The sequence below is a fragment of the Barbus barbus genome, assembly GCF_936440315.1.
Source record: "Barbus barbus genome assembly, chromosome: 19".
NCBI classification, from domain to species: Eukaryota; Metazoa; Chordata; class Actinopteri; order Cypriniformes; family Cyprinidae; genus Barbus; species Barbus barbus.
In genome coordinates, this window is record NC_136747.1 from 17,596,113 (window position 1) to 17,621,216 (window position 25,104).

General features: G+C 36.4%; 1 protein-coding gene across 1 annotated transcript in view; it reads right to left on the minus strand.

Moving 5' to 3' along the window:
- Window positions 1–25,104, minus strand: part of LOC306885654 (CUB and sushi domain-containing protein 3-like) — a 405,244-nt gene that overhangs the window by 320,923 nt on the left and 59,217 nt on the right. The window contains exon 2 of the mRNA XM_079442324.1: window positions 23,522–23,744. Within this exon, the coding sequence (XP_079298450.1) occupies window positions 23,522–23,744 (223 nt within the window). The remainder of the gene's footprint in view (window positions 1–23,521; window positions 23,745–25,104) is intronic.

Genomic DNA, 25,104 nt, shown 5'->3' on the forward strand with positions numbered 1-25,104 from the left:
TAAAATGAGGAGAATAACTCTTTGTTTGTCCATTTTCCCGCTTCTTGCTTGGCGCTGTCACGGTTGCTAGGCGACAGGATATGAGCAACGGGTAAGGGAGGGAACTGAAAGAAGGGTAGGCTGTCCAAATTCACAAACACTGACTTCCGGGTTTTGCGGACGTCGGAGGATCCCTCCTCCTTCAACCGGGTAGGAAGGATCCTAAGGAGGATGCAGACCCTGAATTTGGACACAGCCTATGAAATCACTTAAATGCTACATCTTGCTTTAACATTTTCCATGAGTTTTTTTGAAACTCGCGGGCGCCGCTGCGTCCCCTAATGGCTGGGCGGAGTATCGATACTAAGGGCTAGAATATCGATACTGTATCTTTTTTTATTATATCGGTATGTATCTAAGAATCGATATTTTGAGCACACCCCTAGTAAAAACAGTAATATTGTGAAATTTAAAATAACTGTTTCCTATTTTAATATAATTTAAAATGTAATTTATTCTTGTGATGCATGAAATATTTCTTTACTATTATAATACTATTATAAACTCTGACAACAGTTGTACATTCATTCAAGATTCTTGGATGATTAAAAACCAAAAGAAACAAAAACTGTACAGACCCAAACTTTTGAATGGCACAGTAGGATAGTTAATAGTAATATAATTGCATGAATGTGTCAATGTGGTTATATTGTTCAGTTGTTTACTGCACAGTTATAACACAAACCTAGACAGAATTTGGACAGAATTGAAAAAAATAGGACTATTGTGGAATTTGACTTTTGACTTGAAACCCTATAGTTACTGGGTCTCCCCTATGCAGTTTGTTAGATTCAAGTAGACGCAGGTACTCCAGAACTAAATGCTGTTTCGCATTCAGACTGTAATTGAAACCCACCGTATTTGCTGCCATCTGCGTGGACGGCCTTTTCAGAGGTTTTTTTTTTTTACTTCAGGATAAGGGGACTTGGGACGACAGGGTGGAAGGAAATAGAAGAGAAAATAATCATTCTATCAATCTCTTGGTAAGGATTGGCATTTGGCTGATGGGATGAACATTAATAAGAGCCCTGCTGAATATTTAATGCCACTGCCATTCTGCTCTAATGTGCGCCTGACTGCACTCATTTGCTGGAAATGTGAGAAATTTATCAAACCGTGCTGGTCATGGCTACATAGTCATTTGTTTTCTGAACTATTCTAGGCAGGAATAACCTGGAGTGCAGAGTGACCCTTATGACAGCCTAGATGCAGCAGAGATATATGCTACACCGCTGTAAACTCATTAGCATGTTGACGCATGTTCATTCATATGTACATAAAATATCTGTCCATGCATGACATACAGTTATGATTGTGTGCATATGGAGGGTTGTATGCTTTGCGTGCATTAGCTTTTGATTCATATTAGGTGAACTGTTTTAATTCCAATTTGCATAAATAACTTTGACTTGCATAATAAACCTGCTGACGTGTGCATGGCCCTTTTTCTTTGAATTACAAACCAATATTTTTTAGGTTAAAATCAACATGAATGTATAAGGGAAAATATATATTTAGGACTAAATGGTCCTAAAACACAAACACACACATGGCTTTAAAGACAATTTTAAATGGATATGTAAATACAATTTTCCATGTAGTATCTTAAGTATACAGTATGAAGTAATGAAATATGTATGCACAATTATTATAAATGTTTTAAAAATATATTTAAATGGAGCCAGATGTGTCAACTTTCCCAAAGTGTTTTTATGTCAGCTTCTCAAATACATATAAAATATCACCTGATAAGGATTACTGGAACTTTTAGACTGAATTTATCTGCTCATAAAGACAAACACACACTTTGTGTCATTAGAGAGTCAACACACCAGCTCATTATGATTCACATTATTAAGATGCTAATTCCCTAACTGAGTACAAATATGAAAATGCCACTGTCATTTGCATTTAATCTGGAAAATGTATATAGTATTTTGTTTGCAATCTGAAAGAGAGGATGGAGAAGGAGGGGGGAAAAGCTATTTGCATGCCCTTCTATTTTTATTTTTTATAAAACAGGTTATGTTTTCAGGCTTGGTCATGCGGAAGACTGAATTAGCCAAGACAATGAGCTGAGCTAATTAATCTGAGCAATCTCTCATCAACTATTTACCTCAGCACACTCCCAGTCGCCCATTCAATGAATCCTGGGAGTCAGCCAATCGTGGCCCCTGGAGGATGATATTTGGAGGAATGCTATCTCTGTGGCACAGCGAGCGTTTTACAAGACCTACAGAACAGCAGCGCTGAAACTAATGAAGGGTATCGGTATCTGCTGCACAAGGCCCTGCTGAGAGGATACAGAGGGGTCTGAATTTAAAAACATAACGGTGGAAGGATTCACTCAGTCAGTCTCGTGCCAAACTCTTGCCATGTCTTGGCAAGACACTACAGGCAACGGCTTTGCTTTTTTAGACACTTGCACAATTTGGAAACTATAAGTGTTTTATTACAATTATAATTTTCATCTGTAAATTGCAATCACAGTACATACAGTATCTTTACAGGCCAAGTTTTCAAATTAGTTTTTTTTTTTAATGCACTGAGCCAGAAATATCCACTTCAGCAGCACTTAAACGAACCAAACTTTTCCCCCCAGCTTTATTCCTATCTATATTCTGAAGGTCTTTACAGAGGGGTTTGTTAAAAGAATACACAAAATGGAAAATTTGCTGAAAATTCACTCACCTTTAGGCCATCTGAGATGTTGATAACCTCACTTGCTCACCAATGGATCCTCTGCAGTAAATGGGTGCCGTCAGAATGAGAGTTCAAACAACTGATAAAAAGCATCCCAATAATCTTTGTTGACTCCAGTCAATCAATTAAAGTCTTGAAAAGCAAAAAGCTGTGCTCCTAATAAGCAAATTCCTCATTATGATGTTTTTAACTTCAAACTATTTTTAATTATTGTTCTTTTCTTATTGTTCTTATTGTCCCCTATCCATAATATTGTATTCTTTAGTAAAAAAGTTGTCTCGTCTGAATCAGGAGAGAGATATGCACAGATCAAACACTGTTTACAAGCCAAAACAGTCCAAACTGTTCTAAAATGTCAGTAGATTTTGATGTAACAGGACAACAGGGGATGGACTGTTTCACTAGAAGAAGCGTATGCATTATGAACTATTTTGGCCTGAACCAACAGTTTAATAATTAATTTGTTTATTATAAATACTCAGCCATACATTAAGTGATGGAAAGTAGTCATGTGGATTACTTGTCGATTATTGTGATGTTTTTATCAACTGTTTGGACTCTCTGACGGCACCCATTCACTGCAGAGGATCCACTGGTGGGCAATTGATGTAATGCTGAAATCTGTTTTGTTGATGGATGGACTATGACTGACTGGACTATTATAACTTTAAAATACGCTTTAAGATCCCTGCTGATTGGGTAAACATCCATTTTAGTTCTGGTCACATTTAACTGACTTGAATAAATTCTACTGACTCTATGAACTTTGCAAAGTGACCACTATGATCTGATATAAACATACCCCTGCACTTCATCAGCCAACCAAAAAGAGTACCATCAGAGATGTTAAACCTGGCCTTGGCTCTTTCCTCACAGATTCTGAGACAGCCTTTTAGAGCCAGGGCCCTTTGGCTTGCTGGGAAGCTCAGATCCTTCATCACAAAGAAAGCTTTCTTCCTTCTCTTGGTGGCCTCTCCCACCCCCTCATATGCGGCAACTGCAAACTGCACCAGAGGACAAACCGTTCGCCTACTGAATAAATAAAGAGAGAAACAGGGGGAAAAAATACTTGGCATGGAGTCAGCTGGGTGGGGAGAAAGATAAGAGAGACAAAAATGTGCAAGGGCATCGGAAGGAAAAGCCCTCCTCCTGCTAGGTTGCCTTGGTTGTGAAAAGAAAGAAATGAAGACAACTGCACTTCTGAATGAAGAAATGCTTCTGTCTCTCTGACATCTTACTGCATGTCCCTTCTCTCTCTTTCACAAACTTCCATTGCCTTTGTTCGTCTTTCATACAATACATGATCAATGCATGACAGCAATGTTGGGGAGCAACTATGAGTAGTAGCAGACTACTTTTGTCAATAGCATGACAGTAGGTCAGCTGCTTTAAAAAATAACAGAGCTTAGCCAGATAAGTTACTTTTTCCTACAAGTAGGAGTAGGTCAGGACAAAATGCTGTGTCACACTGTATTGTACATAATATCAAATATGGTTCCAAAATTAATCAAATATGGTTCCAAAACAGCCCTCATTCTCTCTCATGTGTGGTGTTGGGAAACCCCAATCATTTTAGTCAATCAGTTCAAATAAATGATTCACAGATTCACTTAAGAACCATCTAAATGCTAGATCAGTTTTTGAATATTTAGAAAAATTTATTAATATCACTTGATGGTTATAATATTAATGTAATAATAATAATTATATTTATAATACACACACAAAATCATATTTTTTAAATAAATTATGTGTTTTTATTTCTATTCATCAAGTAAATCTGAAAGAAATTAATAACATCAATGTTATAAATAAATAAATATTAAGCAGCTGTTTTCAACATTCATAAAATAAGAAATATTTTTGAACACCAAATCAGCATATTAGAATGAAGAATCATGTGACACTGCCAAATAATCAGCTTTGCCATCACAGGAATAACTGCACTTTAGAATATAGTAAAGTAGAAAACAGTTATTTTAAATTGCAATAATACTTCACAATATAACTGTTTAAATTGTATTTTATTAATTTATTTATTTATTTTACAATAGTTTTAAAAAGTTGTATCTATACAGTATATTCAAACTGGGCATGTGTGTGTGTGTGTGTGCGCAATACCATCACTAGTGTAGTGTTGCACTGCTCCTGGCAGAAAGTTTCATTTGCACAGTCTCAGTTTCTTTCTGCAGAAATCCTATAGGTCAAATCAAAGCCTAGATTAATTGAATCCTTGCATTTCTGTCCTATGCGTAATGAACTGACTAGCAGCCCATGGCAAAAACCTTGTTCTCTGGTAATGAAAAAAGATCCAAAGTTTCATGACAGCAGTGTGCGGCCCAATGCTCGCATCATTCCGAGGGACAGAGAGAGAAAGAGAGATGAAGACAAAGATATAGCCACTGTGTCAGACATTTGTCAAGAATGTTGACATAGCAGCACCTGTGTTCATCTCAAATCATATTCAGGTCAAGATATTTACAGTTATACCAGGTAAATCACAGATTTTATGATATCAAATGTACACAGGGCATCATGTTGAAGGGCCATCTTTACATTTTCTCATTTTCCAGGGGAAACTAAAACATTACAGAGAACTGCGGAACTCATTCATCTTTGCTTAAGAGACCAACATTGCCAAGCCGGGTAAAATTACTTTGCTCAGGCAATAAGAGCAAACATATTCGAGAAAAAAAAAGGAAAAAAAGTCCAATGATTGGGTTAGACTGGTGGAGGCTGCCCATGGGCCATCCAGCATATGGTCGGTGCATTCATTTTTCATTTCGATACGTGAGCTTTGAGCAAGTTCAGACAAGCCACATTTACCCTATTGTTTGCTTTTTTCAATCCAAAATGGCTCAACAGGGAGCTCAGTGACAAAGATGGGAACGATTTAACGAGCTGCTGTTGCAAATGTGGATCACTTTGTCTTGTCAGTCCCAGTGGGTCAAGGCCAGGCTATATAGCACGACCCAGTTACCCCCTGCTGGTCATGTAGATGTTGTAACTACATGGTTTGGCTATAAAAGCATTTTAATCCATTGTCAACAATTCAGCAGCAACATAAAATGAAATATTTATGAATAATTTTATAGTAGTGCCCAATTTGTTTTAGTATTTTAGGCTGTTAAAAGCATAAAGTGCACTTATTCTCCTCATCTGCTGCCTTTGACCTCACTGTTCAGTATCATTTTATTAGATGAAATTTTCAAGGCAAAATTATCTTTATCTATATTATTTTTTTTTGATTGTGTAGTGATATATATAAAGCATAACTCACAAAGAATTCACTTTCAAACCAAGTCGTTTTCTGTTGAATGCAGCTTTTTTCTTCTTTAATTTTGGTCTATTATTATTAACTTATAACTGTTCTTGACATTGTTGTAAGATATGTTTTTTATTATTATTATTATTTAAAAAATCGACACATACAGCTTTTTAAGACATTACAGACCTCCTTAATCGATGTACATGTTATTTTTATTTTATAAAGTAACGTCTGAACTCCCAAATTACTCCATTTGTATAACTGACAAATTATGCTGTTTAATGTGACAAATCGAGGATAATAATTATGTCATTAGAAAGCAGAGTCTTTCATTTTCCATTCAGTGCATAAAACCCAAAATGTGTTTCTGGGGCAAAACAAATCAAAGCAATGGCGCAAGTCACATACTGTATGCACAAAACATGCAGCCAGTAGATGGAGCAATTTACACTTGGCAAATTTTAGGAGCGTATTTACATCAGCATGAGTCCCTCCACCACCCTGACAGTTTTCCAGCTGCAGAGAGCTTCCGAATGGGGTGCAAATCATTTTGATCATTGCATTATTGCCCGTTTCTTGGCTAGCAACCCGGGGAACTCAAGGAAGGCAATATCTCACAGGACGAAATACAAGAGAATAAGCAACTGCCCTTTGTATCACGGTGGCCAGGGGTTACTGGATAAAGATCAAATGTAAAAGCATAGTGTTTTCATTATGCAATGGAGGTTCACAAGCAGCCGTTGAATAATAGAAGCCCTAGTCATAGTACATTAAGCAGACAGTTTATCTGAGGTGATGTCTGTGAAGGGTTTTTTTGGGGTTTTTTTGCGGCAAATGGATATTAGCATGCCACTGATGTGCATCGTCTCTTTCGTTTTCCATTTTCATACTTCTGTGATATTTAGCAAAAGGGAGATTAGTGCATTATAAAGCAGAGAGCACCATGCCTCAAGATGTTTTTGGGCGATATTAAAAAAAATTGTGAATAAATAACTGGGAGAGGATGGGATGTGGCTGTCAGGGACACTCTCAGCATTAATGAAATCCTGGACTTTCAGGAAAAATTTCAGAAGTGAGAAAAAAAGAGACTGTGTCATCTCTAGTCGCTTCCTTTTATCCATTCCAATCCCTATTTTTTTTCCTTTCTAAATTTTTTCACACGCTCCACCCTCACCGCATGAGCGCAGCATCCAGCATTCACAGTCTTCCCTCACAATTTTCCTGCGTGTCTCAATACGCCTCAACATGTCTCAGTGATGGGTTATGCTTTGAAATAAAAATATGTTTGCTCTGCAATGTGGCAAGCAATGTGTCAGTCCGAAGTAACATCAACGCAGGAAAAAAAATCTGACATTGAGAAAAGTAGTAACCTTTTAGCAGCCTTGTAAAAAATAACCATATGACAATCACTTGCACATTCAATGAATCTGATGTGAATAAAATGCACTGTCAGCCTCATCTTTCACAAATGTTCATAAAATAGGTCAGCTTTTTTTGTAGCTGTTCCACTGGGTGAAGATTATCTACTTTAAAACATGGGTAGCTTGTATTTTTTTCAAACTGCACATACAAAGTAATTCAACTTCATACTTTTATTAACTACTAACAAACTGTACGATTTTGCTTGAATTTATGACACTATTTGTCTGGAAATGTAAAATTTTTAGAAAAAGCAAAAAAAAAAAAAAAAAAGCACAAAGGACCACCTCTATACACTCTAAAAATTTTTTGCTATATAGCACCAAAAGTGGTTCTTCGGCTCATAATCATAGGGGAACCACTTTTGGTGCAGAATCTTGCTGCTTCAGTGGTTCTTCAACGGTTCTTCACAGGTTATTTGGCACTGCTACCATATACAGAACCTGTTAAGCTCCTGTATGGTTCTTCAGCGGTTCTTCAGTGGTTCTTTGGGGTGATTAAGGTACTATATAGCACCACTTTAGCCCCTTTAGCCCCTTTAAAGGTTATTTTCGAGCCAAAGAACCACTGTTGGTGCTGTTTAGCACCATTTTTGTTGAAGAAATACAGTGCAATATGGCACCTCTTATGGTTCTACATAGCACCATTTGACAAAGGTTCTGTAAAGCACCTTTAAAGATTTGGTGCTATATAGCACCAAAAGTGGTTCCCCTATGATTATGAGCCAAGAAGCACTTTAAGTGCTATACCATATCTTTTTGGTGTACCTAACCGATCTCCACCAATTTGCCAAAACATAAAATAGTTCTGAATTGCTATGAGAGAGCAAGTTAATGTAATTTGTATTTTTATTTATTTTATTTTAAATGGATTAGTCAAATAGGTTACCAAAATGACTTGCTAATATCATGCTCACTGCATCATTTGGAGACATTTTTTTCATTTAGTAAAACAAAAAATATAAGAAACACAAGGACATCTGGATGAAGTGGATCCTTTCCCACAATCAATTAAAACAAAACCTGCAAAAGCATCCAAACATCAGCGATGAAGAAGGCCTTTAAGTTCAACACTTGCATGAACAGCTTGTGAATGATTCTGTAGTGCACATAAAGACATTTTCCAACCAGACAAATATCAACAGTACACAAGTACCATCTGATATCAATTTGGCATTTATCTGCTACAAAAACAATGAGGATATCAAATATAGTGACTGAATGAACCAATTCAATAAAATCAATCTCAGTGCTTCATTTGAGAGTGAGATGGGAGATGATTTAGGACAGTGCATTTGATAATTGTTTGCTTGACTGTGCTGTTTATAGCTCCACATATAAAATTACAAAAAAATAGCAATTTCTCACGTTAGCAGTATCACTACTTTTAGTTAGTTGCTCCCAAACACAGAATAATAGTTTGTATTTTGTTATGAAAAGTAATATCATTAACAGAATAAGACAACTTATTTTAACTTCTCTTATAAAATAATAAATAACATGGCTTAATTGTACCCTGAATAAGACATGGATATTCCTACTTGATATCTCCAAACTCAAATCATGAATATTTTTCAGTGCTAACAAAACAGTAATGGCTGATTTAGCTTTGCAGGTGTTTAATTACCAATCTCCTAGCAACCAAAATACAGAGAGAAAACAATGTTATGCTAGCATTTGTTCTGCAGGTGTATGATTATTAACAGAGAGGATAATTTACTGTGTTTTACTCAGCTCTCTCTATGAACATTTGCTAAAAAGATTTATAAACATCAAATGTAGGAACGTTAACTCACCGAATCCTTTTTGCCCAAACTAAAATGTGTGTCATAAACTTTGTATATCTCCTGAAAAAGTCACTCAAGTTCTAAAGCTGGAAGTCTGATATCAAGCAGCATTCCATTACACTTCTCCAAGACTTTCTGAGTTAAATGCAATGCAATAAGCACTCAACATCAGACGACAAGATGGCTCGATGCTCAAATCTATTTAATTGCAGCATCTACTCCGCTAACATATCCTCAGAGAGCAATTTGGTGTCTCTCATTGCATGCTATCGTGTGGATTTCACGAATGACATAATGCACAGACTTAGACAGGATAGACAAATGCACCGTGCCCACTTACAAACCACATGCTGGTTGAGAACTAATTTGCATATATGACTACATTATACCTCCGATCCACTGGGTGTGTGACTCTCATGGGTTTTGGGGATGAAGGAAAATGGATGTCCCACGATGATACTTTGTTTAAAAAGTTAATCAAACATGTACTGTATGTTTGTAGCCTCCCACTGTGTATTATAATGAGCCTGGGCCTCCTGTTTATTGCAGTCAGGCTACAAAGCAAAAGAAACAGGGGCATTGGGTCAGGGGAATTTGAGGTGAGGACTTTTGCATGAAAAATGTGTTAATGTGATTTAAGGGAAATTATTTACATTGCAAAGGTCATATATGCCTGCTTTCAAGGCAAGAGGCTTAAATGGGAATTTAGATGCCGAGAGGAAACTAGAAGAAATGCCAGCTTCCTTACGGTGGAAACTAGCCAAGCTAGCTGAAGCTCTAGTGTTTTCACAGCCTAGATATAAAGTTTTCAACCTTAAACAACCCATTATTTAACAAATAATTACAAAAAACTGGCAAGTAACACACTGAATTAAACTTGAAGTAGAAAAACTGAAACAGTATGTTAAACATACTACAATAATCAATAATAACAATTTATATGGCGTAAACATAATTATAGTGTGACTTTTTTTTAAATAAATAAATTATTTTTGTTGAAAATATATTTGTTTTTTTTTACGATTTCTATGATTTTTGATATTTTAACATAAATTTTAAAAAGGATTTTATAGTTTTTGAATCGGTTCACAGACCCCCTGCAGTACCTTGCATGGTATCTTAGTTGAAAATTCTGGCCATAGAGGATATTGTGAGTCAGATACATGTTTAGAAAGCAATGAGCAGGATGAAACACTGACACCCAATTAATCTGATGGACATCAACGTAAAAAAAATTGACTAAACCATCCCAGGAAGTGTCAGATTTTTCACTGACTGAAAAGGACACAAAGAGAAAAGGAGGGAGACGGCTGTTTTCTCAACCAGTGCTTGCAGTTTCTCCCACCAGGTGATTGCAATGAATCAGTTTGCATTCGGATGCTCCGATTGTTATGTTGTTGCTCATCGTCTTGTTCATTTAAAGCCTGACGGCAAAAGGCATTAACGAGCAGTCAAGCTTGTGGAATGATGCTGCTTGAGAAAAAAGGCTGCGAACAATGCTGACTTGACAATTCAGACTCTAAAACAAAGTAAGTGATGCCGAAGTTAGATCACATACAGCTGTAGATAACTTTGACATCAGTGGAATCATTATTTATAATAGGCTGTATAAATCTTTTAATTTTTCTCTGGAAACAAAGAAAAAGAAAGAGGAAATGACTGAGCTGTGCGACAGCATGTATATAGTGCATACTATTTGCAGACAGCAGAAGCTAAATGAGACAACACAACACAAGACACACCAGGATAAATGACAGTGCATAATTAAGAAAAGTATCCATCATGGGCTGACCTAATGATTCAGCATTTTTGATGACTATGACTATGCTGAAAAGTCCTAAATTTTGAATGAAGATGACAGGATGTACTTTTTCAACCCTCTCTAAAAATGGATTACCTATAACTGCCAAGCAGCAGAGGATAACCTAAAAATAAACTTGACTTGGTTCTTTAGAGGAAGAAAACATACTCGTCAGCTAATGTATTCATCCAACCAAGAACAATCCCCAGACAAAACAATTAGACAAATGTATAGACAGCAATTTAACAGAGCAATAGGAGCCATAATGTGGAGATACTAGCAGTCAAGGGTGCAGTACCAAAAGGAAGTGCACCTAAAATCCATCTAGTGTCACAATAGCGATCCTTTTTGAAGTGAAAAGCAGTGCTTTTATGAGACTATCATGTACTGAAAAAGACTGGAAGCTCTCCAGTACAAAGCCTCTCTACACAAAGGCAACACACAATGATGCTTTATAGAACAGAGTTGCTTTAACACAAAGCACTGTCTCCATCAAGTGATTAGTTTTCCCTTTGGAACATCTTAATCTCTGGTAATTTGAAATCTTTTCCCCTTTGTAAAATCTAAATTTCATTTCAGACCAACGGAGCCCTATTTCTTATAATAAGATGATAACATTAATCAAATATGAAAACGCTACACATGGTTTCCTAGAAATTGTGGCAGTATTGCCCTCAGAAGAAACTCCTATGCCATCACACATTAGCTCTGCTACAAAACCCAGTTAGCTGCCTAAAAGGGTGGAAAGCAGGGGCACAATTTAACACAAGGCCACATGGTTTAATAGTTTCCATACATGCTAGCATGATGAAATGTGTATATTTCAAACTTGTGTATTTACTAGTTGCCACATTTAGTTTGTCTTCTATATTTTTGATTAGGTATCGCACCTATGGGGCATGTTGTCACATTTCACTAGCATTCTTTCAGCGTAAATAAGGAAAAAGTATACACTGACTGTATTAACCCTCTGGGGTCGACAAACGCGGATACGCGTTTTTTGGCAGATTTTCCTGATAAGGCAGAAATGACCTTGAATTACGAATTACTCTGCCATTTTTGATCGTACAGATAAGAGCAATACACCATTCGAATCTGTAAGGGGTCTACTTTTATTTGCATACACTCATAATAACAACTGAACTTTGTGCTTTTGAATAAAGAAAACAAACAGGGTGCCCTCTCTGCCTTCTCCGTCTCCGCAAACTGCTTTTAGAAACGCGTCACTAAAATGAACTGTAACTCGGCGAATTCTGAAACAGGACCATATTGGCTTTGTTCTCTAATAAACAAACTTATCACTCACAAAAACTTTTTTTTTTTTAATATTAAAATTAAGTACATTCCTGGAGAAAACAAAATGCTCAAACTGGTCTAAACTGATTTACGATGGTCTTTGCTAGTTTAAGAGAAGTGTTCCAACCTGGTGTTTATCTGGTTTAGCTGGGTAGCCAGCTGAAAACTGCTTAAATGCTTAAAGACTGAAATGATTCTGTTTATTTTTGAGTACGGAGTCATTTTTTTAAGTATTTTTTTTAACTATTTTTCAATTTATTTTATGAAAGCTAATGCATTAACAAATAGCACTATCATAGTAAAGTGTTAAAGGAACACTCCACTTTTTTTTGAAAATAGGCTCATTTTACAACTCCCCAAGAGTTAAATAGTTTTACCTTTTTTGAATCCATTCAGCAAAGGAACTGTGCTGCCGTACCATGAATGCAGCAGGCGCAATGATATTGCCTGAAAGTAGTCCCCAGCTATATCATAACTAGTTACCTAGCTGGGCACTACTTTCAGGCGCTGCGTAATATCATTGCACCTGCTGCACCCATGGTACGGCAGCAAATTTCCTTGATTATTACGCCGGAATGATAGTATAGTTCCTAGCCATATCGGCCTAGAAAATTGCAACTTTTCATTTTCCGTCAGTCTTAGTACACGATGTCACTACAGAATAAAGAGTCAAGCTTTGAATAGGAAAATTATAGAAACTCTTTGGTCACTTTTGATCGAGATGCTAATGGTCTAATCCGATTCAATGATCTATGCTAAGCTAAGACAAAAGTGCTACCGCCAGACCCGGAGATCGGCTGAATGGATTCAAAAACGGTAAAACTCAACTGTTTCACTCAAGGGGAGTTGTAAAATGAGCCTATTTTGAAAGGAAGTGGAGTGTTCCTTTAAATAGTGCATTTTTAAAACTTAAGTTAAACAAAAAAGACAGAACTATGAAAATATTAAGTGACAAACAGTATAATCATCACTCTCACCATTTAACTTATTTCTCTGATCTTGAATCTGAGAAATGGAAAGTGCATTCTAGGAGTTTGTTTTTTTTCTGAGAAGGATAAATGCAATTTTGTCTGAGAATTTGGCCAAAACGAAGTACTTGAAGAGGCAGCCTACAGTTTGGAACAGCCCTCACATTGGGAGCACACCTGTGATGTCTTAAAATGCTGTCTCCTTAGGTAGCTCACTAGGTTTTGAAACAGAGCAATCGTGTACAGAAGACACACGTCCTCAGGTCTTTCCAACCGCGGCAAAGTCCATCATTAGTGCTCATGTCTACTCGAGCATCTGTCCATCATTCATTGCTACAAGACCTGCCAGAGGTCATAGGTTGAGCTGTGTGCTGCAGGCTGTGTTTTCGTCTCTTGGTTTGAGGAGGTGAGACCAACCTAAGATTAGAGCTGGATTTGACAGAGGGGTCATTCTGCAGGAAATCATTTGGAAGAAATATAGGTGAGTGGAGCTACTGTACATCGGTAAGATTAATAGAAAGGTTCCTCCAACAATAATAGAAATGGTTCATACAGTCTGGGTGAAGTGCAGGTGTTGGAACAATGCAAAAAATAGACTATTATGCAAGTTTCTTTCACCAAGAAACTTGGTTTTATGCAAGATATATTGTACTACATATATCCAAATCCAAATATGAACCACTCAAACTGTGGTTAAATAAATGCAGCAGAAATTAATTAAAGTGACACTTTAGAATAACATTAATCTAGATCTAATGTTAATAGAAATTATATGTATGAATTAAGTTCTGTTGTTAATTCATATTTGTTTATAATACATAAAAATTAATATATAAAACATAAAATATATTAGCTTTAACCTAAATTATACAACAAAGGCTTATTGAAAAAAGTTTGCAAAACTCCAAAAACATACAGATACATAAAATTCACTGCAGTTGAAATATACAGTTTTAGCAGTAATGCACTAGACTTTTTTTTTTTCCTTTTCACACAAATTACGATTACAAAGGCAAATGACCAATTAATAAAAACTAATTAGTGTGTTTCCTAGCACACATGAACGGATACATTTTGACATACGAATCACATAACCAGCCCAATTTGTATTTTTTGACATTGTAAACTTGCTCGGTAGCACCCCTGGTACAACATTACACTTGCAATGCAGAGTGGTTGGGTACAAGTCAAAGATTTAGAAGCAAACTAAAATGGCATGGTCACTTCAGCAAATGCATTTTTATCCCACATTTGCTTTGCTAACACGTTTAGGTTTACTGCAGGGGGTACATTATTTTCAAACACGATAGAGCATTAACCTTTTGGTGCCACTCGCCAGATTTTTAATTGTCAAATTACTGCTACACTTATAACAACCACCATAATAAAACATTGCCAGATTCACATTCACCCATCTTAGTTATTCCAAATATAATTCCATCCGTTTTGTTTCATTTTATGTCAGATTTATTCACTTGCTTTATGTCAGATCTTGTAACAACGCCTTACTTGGTGAAAAAGCGCAAAATCTGCAAAAGAAATTAACCAAATCCTTTTTTATTTTTAATGTGTCATGTAATACAACATCTGTTCGCTCTAAACCATCATGCAGGAATATATACACCAGCAGACATAGCCCATTATTCCCCCACCTGCATTTGGAGTGGTGTATCACCACCGCTCTTATTTGATGCTAAAATCCATTTGCAGGCTCTGAGGTCCAACGATGACAGACCTCAGTAGCGCACCTTCACTCGTCCCTGGGTGAGTTCACACCTATCAGACTTGCCCTTGTGCTCCCCATGGACTGCGTCGAATGCTGAGCGGGAGATGAAACAGCATTTCCTAAGGGGTAAACACTTGCAGCCCCTCTTAACGCAACAGAGCGTCACGATTGCTCACTTCAAAGAGCCCTCCTTTCTCACTTTTATACCTATTATGACAAAATTCTAACAGGGCTTGAGGTCTAATTGGGAAACTGCTGGCAAGATGAGGATAAGTAGATTACATCAAGGTGTTGAAAAGATAATCTTGCCGAGGTAAATTTGGGTCGTGAGAACATGAAGAAGCTGTTCTCCTTCTTCATGTAGAAGAAGGAGAACAGCTTCTGTAGGTCCTGTAGAACCGGACCTCGTTCAAAGTTCTTCTGATGCAGCACACACATAATGGACAAGAAGAGATGCACCAAATATTTCCATCTGAAAGGGAAAACAGACTAAAAGCAAAACCAACCACAGCCTGCTTCTCTTTCTCTTTAGTAATTTTAGGATGAACATCAAAAACTGCAAATGAATCATTATCCTTAGTTGTATTTTATTGTTGTATTTTAACAGAAGAAGTTTAATGTAATATATAATAAAATATTATTAAAAAAAATAAAATTTTTGCTTTTCAGACAGTAATTTTGTGTCCAGAATTATCGGCTTTGGGCCAAGAATTTAATTTTGGTGCATCGCTAATTATAAATCCTAGATTTGTGCATGTGTGCATGAATATTCAAACAAGTCTGCTGTGATTTTCTTATACTGAATTGTGCACACTTATAATGTCATTGATTGGTGGTTATTCCAATTCTCAACACATCATACCTATTGTATCCAGTGATTTATCCAGCATATAAAACACATGTATCACAGTAGCCTCATATGAAATGGAAACCAGCCATAAACCTTTTACCCCACTCCATTAAAGCGACAACCCCTAAAAAAAAAAAGGGAAAAAAAAGTGGTCCTGATTCAGTGGATAATAATGAAGGCAGTCCCTGCAGCCAAAGCCAAGGGCAATGTGTTGGAGATGAATACACTGAAAGTGTAAAGTCAGGGGAAAGGCATAAGGGACAAGTGCAGTAGTAAATGATCACAATAGACCAGTGGCTCAACCACTTCAGCTTTGAGTGCATGCCAGGCTGCTCCCTCTTGATTTATGTTGTTTTCACAGGCTGTTGGGCCACAAAGAGGTATAAATGCACCGGCCTGAATGCTTTACACACAGACATCTGCAAACTTTAATACACAACAACTATGCCTCAAAATCTAATAGTTGTAATTTGCTGTGGGTCTTGCAAACATAAAAAACCAGGAATATAGCGTGCAAACAAATTGAAATGCAAGAGACTGTAATGTAGGAAAATCTAAAAATACACTAGCGGTGCAAAGTTATTTTAGGACCATGAGAAAATTCACAGAATCAGGAAAAAGTCCACTCAGATTATTTTCTTTTGAATAAAGTCTGGCCTTTCATCTTCTGGATTAACATCGGTACTTATGCTAAAATATCCATTCAAGGAAATTCAACCTGGTCTTTCTGCTTTATCTGGGCTTTATTAACTAGGCAGATATATGCATTGATAATAAGTGCAACAAATCAGCAAAAATCACTGGAATCATTTTAAAATGTATTTAAAAAAATAAAATTGTAATATTTTACAATGTTACTGCATTTTTTTTAATCAAATAACAAAACACAATTAATGGTAGCATGTGTCACACATACTGTTACGATGGACTGAAATGATCAGGGATATTAAACTGAATAATCTTTGCCAAGTCCAAATTAATTTTAATAGCTGCTCTTTTTGGTTTGGGGAGAAAGTCTGAGTTCTAAAGGTTACAGTATGTTTTCATAGTACATTGAGCTCTCTTATCTCTAAAGATCAAGGAAAATTTGATTCCTCCTGATATGACCTCATTAAGGAGTTATTTCTACCTGATCCAACCCTTAAAATCCCCTTCATTAGTATAACCTAATGATTCTGTCACAGTAAATAATGTTTTTAACTTGAATAAAAACAGTTCATTTGGATGTTACCACATGAAACATATTTCTAGGTTACCTGGCAGCACATTTTTTACAGTGTACTTCTGAGCAGGAACTTAAGCAGGTGTGGATTGCAGGGTATTCGGCCACCTTATTCAACAACAGATGTTCATGCAATGGACTTCATCATGGTCAACAAGGCATGAAGACTTTCCACGCTGTTGGGCTAATACTGTTATTAGCTTGTGAAATGGAACTTTAACCACTGCTGCAAAATGAGAAACAGGGCGAGAGGGAGAGAGAGAAAACAGAAAGTGGAGAAAATACAGCATTTGGACACTTAAGTCACACTCTGTTTGTGTAATTGTGACAAACAGACTGAAAATTAAGTCATTACTTTCTGAAAATCTTGACATCTGCCCCAGTTATTACGGTATGTTCAGGACAATTCACGAGAGAAGAAGCAATGTCTCATTTGTAAACATGACTCATTTATCTCATGTATCAGTCTGTTTGTCACAAAACGCTATGGTCTCAGAAGTCTTTGATTATAGTGCAATATGTCAAATGGACCATATTCATGATGCTTTTTGAAGCTTGACAGGCCCAATCCTCTTTTGCTTTCAATATATTGAAAAGAGTGGCCAAAAATCATACAGATTTGGAGGATTTTAAATTTTGGGGGGTAAATATTATCTTTAAGTGTCCAAATACTTACTTTTGAGGCCACTGTATATAGTATATATTTAAACTGAAGCAGAACATGATGATAAATGAAAGGCACACTATAGTTTAAAAGTTTGTGGTCAGTTGTTTTATGTATTAGTATAAACTATTAATATAATAGTTTAAAAAAAATTAAATGTATACCTTCATTCAGCCAATGCATTACTTTTTGGACCAAAAGAATTTTACATTATATAACAAAAGTATTTAAAATAAATGCTGTTCTTCAGAATGCTCTTTCAAAGAATCATGAAAAAAGTCATCATCGTTTCCAGGAAAAAAGAAAGAAAGAAAGAATAAACAGCATAACTGTTTTCACCATTGATAATAATAATAATATAAAAAAAAAGATCAGCATATTAGAATGACTTCTAAAGGCTCATGTGACACTGAAAAGTTGAGTAATGGCTGCTTAATATATAATATACTGTATATTAAATATGGTTTTAAATGTATTTTTGATCAAATTAATTCAGCTTTGGTCAGTATAAGAGACCTTAAAAAAAAAATATATATATAGGAGCAAAAGACTAATCGAACCATCTAGTAGCTGGTTCCCTCCGAAGTTTCCCTCAGGATAGCTGGCGCTGGCTCGAACAAGCAGTTTTATCCGGTAAAGCAAATGACTAGAGGTCTTGGGGCCGAAACGATCTCAACCTATTCTCAAACTTTAAATGGATAAGAAGCCCGGCTCGCTGGCTTGGACCCTGGGCGTGGAATGCGAGATGCCTAGTGGGCCACTTTTGGTAAGCAGAACTGGCGCTGCGGGATGAACCGAACGCCGGGTTAATATAAATATATATATATATATATATATATGAGACATCAAACTTTTACTAGTGCATATTAAAAAATAATCCATAAATGCACTTATTGACATTCAAGCTACTGTATGAGACAGTTTTGTTTTTCCAGAATACAGCTGTACATGCAAACACCACGTCCTGAGCCTATGCTGCACTTTGCACATTTACCACAAGATGTCAGTAACCCAAGCTCAACAGTGCAATAGATGGAGACAGAGCCAGAGAAAGAGAGAGAGAGACCCCTCTTTCCCTCTACCGTGGCTTTGCTCTTGGCAGAAAACACTGCACAGCAACAGAACAGACTGCTACTCCTTTACATCCACTAGATAGGGATAAAATGTAGTCTGTCACTCTCTCTCCCTCTCTGGCTATTCAAAACAAGCCACTTGGTATGTCAGACATCTTTCGAGAAGCCACACGAATGATGTGCCACTTGCCTCTTCCAGGCCATGGAAATATAATGGAGTGGCAGAATGTATTCTGAGCCTACAATCGATACTAGTAACCCAGGGTTGAATGAATTTCACCCTGAATTCCTAGAAAGTGTAATGAGAGGGACTGGGTGAAGGGGAGAGGTTAGTTTGTGGGTTTTACAGCCTCACAGATGATGAACTGAATGGCTGTGGTAAGCGTTAAGTCTGAAAGCAGTGCATTTAAAGGGACAGCACAGAGAGACTGGTGAGAACTATGTGAAGGGTCTCACAAAATTCATGCTTTTAGAATGTAATGAGAATAGTAAATAATGACAGAATTTTCAGTTATGGATAAACACATTTTTATTAAATGTAATTTTTTTTCTGACAGCGTATCTTGGAAACTTGAAAAACTTCCTTGTTTTCAACGTAAATAACCATTTCAACTGCCAGTGCAACTACTGTATAGTGATGAGCCTGCATGCATGCTTTTATAACTAACTCACAGTATTCCTGTATTCGCATTCATTCACATCTCATGCATATGTATGAGTTAAAGACACAGGGATGAATTTAGTTTCAATCTCAGCACCTCTTGATTTTCACATTCCGTCCATGCGTCAGTATACAGTGCTCCTGTGCTGACACCTCGATCAGACGCCAAAACAAACGGCAAATGATTTATGGAGATGGGTAGCTTTGAGTGACAGGACGGGGATGAATAATTGCTGGTGGCTGCTCTCGCTTCCTCTGTCCCATCCCCGTTACATGCTGATGACTAATTACATTGCTAGCTCCACGGGCTAAGCGTCTGCAATTACACCTTGCTTCACTCAGGCGGTCTCTTTCACAGTCTGACACACATAGTGACACTCAGCGTTACTACATGAACCGCTCGCAGCCCAGCAGCCACATGTATGAGTGCTTTCTGCACAGACGAAGGGGGTGCGAGGAAAAGAAAGAGAAGAAAATATACAGTATCTCAAAGTAAAGGTGAAAGGGAGCACAATAGAATAAGATGAAAGACTGTTACTCCCTATTATTTTTCTACTCCTGCAGAGAAGGGAGACTCTTAGGATATATAGACTAGTAGTTATATGCACACACACACACACATATATATATATATATATATATATATATATATATATATATATATATATATATATATATATATATATATATATATATATATATATATATATATATATATATATATATTAGAGCATATACTGAGAAATCAGCAACAACAGCAGCAGCAATGAGTATAATTTATAATGTAATAATAATAATAATTATGATTATAATTATTATTAGTAGTAGTAGTATTATCATCATTATTATTATTGATAATAATAACAATATTAATAATAATAGTTATATTAAAACCAGATAAATATTATTATACTGAAATTAAAGTTTTTTTTTTTTTTAAGTCTTAACAACTTTATCATATCTTCAACAACCAAGTCATATCTTTGATTTGTTTACCAAGAAGAACCATTGAAATTTGTGCACTGATTAATTCGTTGAGTCTTTCTATAGGTTACATAATTACATTGGTAGGGGCAGTATTATCTAGTATTATGAGCGAGTCTTTGAATAGTTTACTCAAAAGATTCACTAAGATCGGTCCATGACAAAAAACACAATTGCATCCATTTCCAAATACAATATAAAATTTACAAACTAAAAAGATGGCAGCTAAATTATCATAATTACTTGATTGATCAGTGCAATATAATAAAGTGAAGTGACATACTGCCAAGTATGGTGACTCAGAATTCGTGCTCTGCATTTAACCCATCCAACGTGCACACACACACCGTGAACACACACACACCGTGAACACACACCCGGAGCAGTGGGCAGCCATTTATGCTGCGGTGCCCGGGGAGCAGTTGGGGGTTCGGTGCCTTGCTCAAGGGCACCTCAGTCGTGGTATTGAGGGTGGAGAGAGCGCTGGACATTCACCTACAATCCCTGCCGGCCCGACACTCGAACCCGCAACCTTTGGATTACGAGTCCGACTCTCTAACCATTAGGCCACGACTTCCCCCATAGAATATGTCTATGAAGTAAAAGGTGAGTGGGCACAAGATCATCAGAGGTCACCTCTTATTTGCCATTATTATCAGTCTTGGTCATTTAAAAATAAAAAATAAACATCAGTCAACAATTATATATATATATATATATATATATATATATATATATATATATATATATATATATATATATATATATATATATATATATATATATATATATATATATATATATATATATATATATATATATATATATGACATAAGTTATATTTTCACACAGAATACCAGATGTTTGTGCAATTACAATTTGAGAGGGGATGCTTAATTGCCTGCCAACCAAATGATCATTTAAACCCATTTAGAATTCATTTTGATATTTCTGAGCAAAGCTGTAAATGTTTCAGACAGATCTGTACATATTTGAAGATTAATCACTGATATCTTTATATGTCAGTTTCAGTCCCAGGCATTGTTAGTTTATAATTAATTTAAACAGCTCTTTTTAGAGTCCCAGCCAGGTCACATTAATAATCATTACTGATGTAAAATCAGGATGGAAGGCATCTATCACCCATCAAGATCTGAGGCTTGATCGCCCACACATCTTTCACAGGCAAGAAAGAAACAACAAGAACACAAACGAAGGAGCAAATAAACCTGCTGTGCAAAAAGCACCGACATGACACTCACCACATTTTATATAGGTCAGCACACCCTCTGTGCGCTCGGACAGAGACGCCTTAGGGGGTCATTAAAGTCTAAATGAACCCCGATTAATCAAAATCATTAAATATGGATAAATAGGTTTAAAAGGACATATAAACGGTAATGGGCTTTAAGACGCAACAAGCTATTCTTGTCAGACCTCTAAAGATGTTGGTAGTGGCCATAAAAGAGAAGTATATCTTCTTTCATACAGACAAGAGGAAGAGAGAACGAGAGAGAGAAACAGAAAGAGAAAGAAGGCTCAATCCCTAATTGCAGTGCATAATTTAAAATGGCTGAATAGCAACATGCAATTTGTCTATGATGCCAACGAACATGGCGATGCAAGAAACAAATGTAGTGCCTGCAGAATCCTGCATTATTTACGTCTTGAACTGTTTAATTAAGCTCTGTCATTATTCCTCCTTCCTCTTCTCCACACATACCCCCTTCTAATATCTCCTTCATGCAGGATAGCAAGAGAGAGAAGAGGAAGAATGAGAGGAGGAGAATGTGTAAGTAAATGTAAGGCTACAAGAGACTAAATAAATCAATTAAAAGAGGTGGCCTTTGTGAGTGTGAATAGTTGTTTCCAATTTTGAAAGTACAACTACAGAAAAAAAAAAAATCCATATAGCTTACAAATTGTCAAGTGAATTTAAATAATACGGCCATGACAAAATCTGCATTATTTACTATTTATTAAGTATTGACTTAAAAAAGACCTTTAAGAAAAGTGTTAGTTTTATTTAATTGGTTTTGATGTAAAAAAAAAAAAACTTACTAATAAACAATTATGCATTTGATCTGAGGTAAATAATTCTGAAAAATGCTGAAAATAATATATTTTTTTATTTGCTATTTCACAAGAAAACATTAATATTTAACATTTTACAGTATATGCACCAATGGCAATACAGTCCACATGGAAAAGATAGACCGGACTGCACTATGTCAGCTAGTTAACAGCTGGGATCAGTCAGGTATCGATCCTTTCCGCAAATGGGACCACAAATCCCATTTTAACATCCTTGTCTGCTGACCCAGTACATGATAGTGTAAATGTAAGTGTACATGTACATGACACAGCAAAATATATTCACATGGAAGCATTATCCTAACAAACACATGCAATGTTTTGTGTGGAACTTCCAATAGTAATGTTCACCATATTGTCCAACTCTGACCAAAACAGCATAGTTGTGTAAATGAAATGCCCACAATTTAAATACCCCCTTTGTAATACCTGCAAAGATAGTGGTCATTAACCCTTTATGCGCATAATCACACTGGTGTTGCCATTATGAACTTAAAGAGTGTTGGTACGGTTGTTTTAGGGAAAGACATGCTTATTTTCTTTGCAGAGAATTTGGTGTTAAATCCATTCAAAGCTCTACAAATGTGCCGCCTTAACCGCAAGACATTTTATGTATCTACAGTAGGTATGTAGCTTTAATCGGTTGAGAGTTGAGTGTAAAAGATAGAGAAGCACATCAAACAATGGCCAAGTTAGGAAAATAGTGCTTAATTTTTCTAGTGCAATTATCCAGGGAGAGTTCTTGGCAGCACTTTCACTTGGCATCATATTCAAGTTGCTTACAGGCACACCGTAAATTAGACTCGGCAAAGTGCTTTCTCTATCCCTCCATGATCAGGTATGTACAGTTTTCTGTATTTTAGTCTCACATTAACTTATACAGTTTATCAGTATACAACTGATACAATTACGGTGCAGCTGTTTACTTACAGTTTTATGCAAATCCTTCATTATAAACAGCACTCACCTCGTCCTGAAGTTAGCTGGGTGAGGGTGTCCATCGTAGAGAGATAAAAAGTCATAGTCCTCCTCCACTGCGAATGACTGAAAGACTATTTGAATTCGGTTGCCCTCCTCTGCTACAATAACCCACGTACAGTTTGCCCCGTTCTGATATCCATATGGAAAACCAGGGCTTTCAATGGTCCCATTCCTTCCTTTTAATGTTCCACCACATGTATATATGAAACCTGTAAAGCGAAAATAGAGAAGAGTGTTCACTATGGTCAGCAGTATGACAAAATTATTAACATCACTTGCATTTTATGAATTCTGGATAACGTTTCAACCTACTCAAACCACATTTTTATGACAGAAATAAATGAGTTTATTAAAAATATATGCTAATCGTAAAAAGGTAAAATAATAAAATAACTGTATGCCTGCTGTGATTTCTACAAACATTTTATCCGAGTACCTTTTCTCTGCTCATAAAAATACTTATATAGAATTGTTAATGAATGTGATCGAAAATTACTGATTTCCACAGCAATGCAGTCCTATTTGTCAAAAATATTCACTTTAGTCATCATAATGAATTCCACACAAATTTGATAAATACTGGCTTTGATAAAGACACAGCCATCATGTCTCATATTGAGACTCAACAGACAGTTATAATCGCACACAATGTGTCAAAACTGATAGTACATGTTGAGAGTCTTATGACCAACCATGAAAGTGAAAATGAGAACTTGAACTTGAGTGAACTTGAATGAACTCGCCCTGTAATTGTACATCTATACAGTCGATTCGAGGGCCCTAGATGATTGGCCTGATGATCAGCACAGTCTGAAATACATTGGACATTCCTGGCCATTGTGAAATTGTGACTTATTTCGAAGAGGACCTGTCTCACAAGTATTCAGTGGAATCAATAACATATTGAGTGAAAGAAAGCTTGTTTGTATAATTAAAGCAATCTTCAATTAGAAGCTACACTCATGAGGCAAATGGAAATTCTGTGTTATACACCAAGGTGCTGTTTCTCTGCTGACAGTATTTATTTTGGGATAACTTTACATCATACAATTAAAAAAACAATAATGTTTGGCACTGTTGGTTAAAACTGAATAATACTCAATATTATGATCACAGAAAATTACAACATTGCTGAATAAAATACCTGACTCACAGAAAACAACTTGATGTTGTACATGGTAGCAGCTAGGCAATGAATTGGTATCCCCTTGAGCTTTGTAAGTTGTAATGTATTGCCACATTGTGAGAGGAATTGATTTAGGTATGTCTCAAATGGACCGCCATTTTGCACTCTCTCACCCACGAATTCAACACAGGAGTGACTCAAGCAACCCAATTCCCTGAATCCAATCTGATGACAAATGAATCAACTGAGCCAGCTCTATCGCGTATAACAACGCAAAACCTGAGCAGATAACATCTGTTTGGAAGGCAAAGTCTGTCCAGATCTAATCAACGGTGAGCTGGGACAATCATTTGGAATAGTTGTGGGAATGTGGCCACAATGAACCATTTTAACCCAGCATTCAGGTTGCTCACATCTGTAAGGTTTTTTTTTTTTTTCCGTCT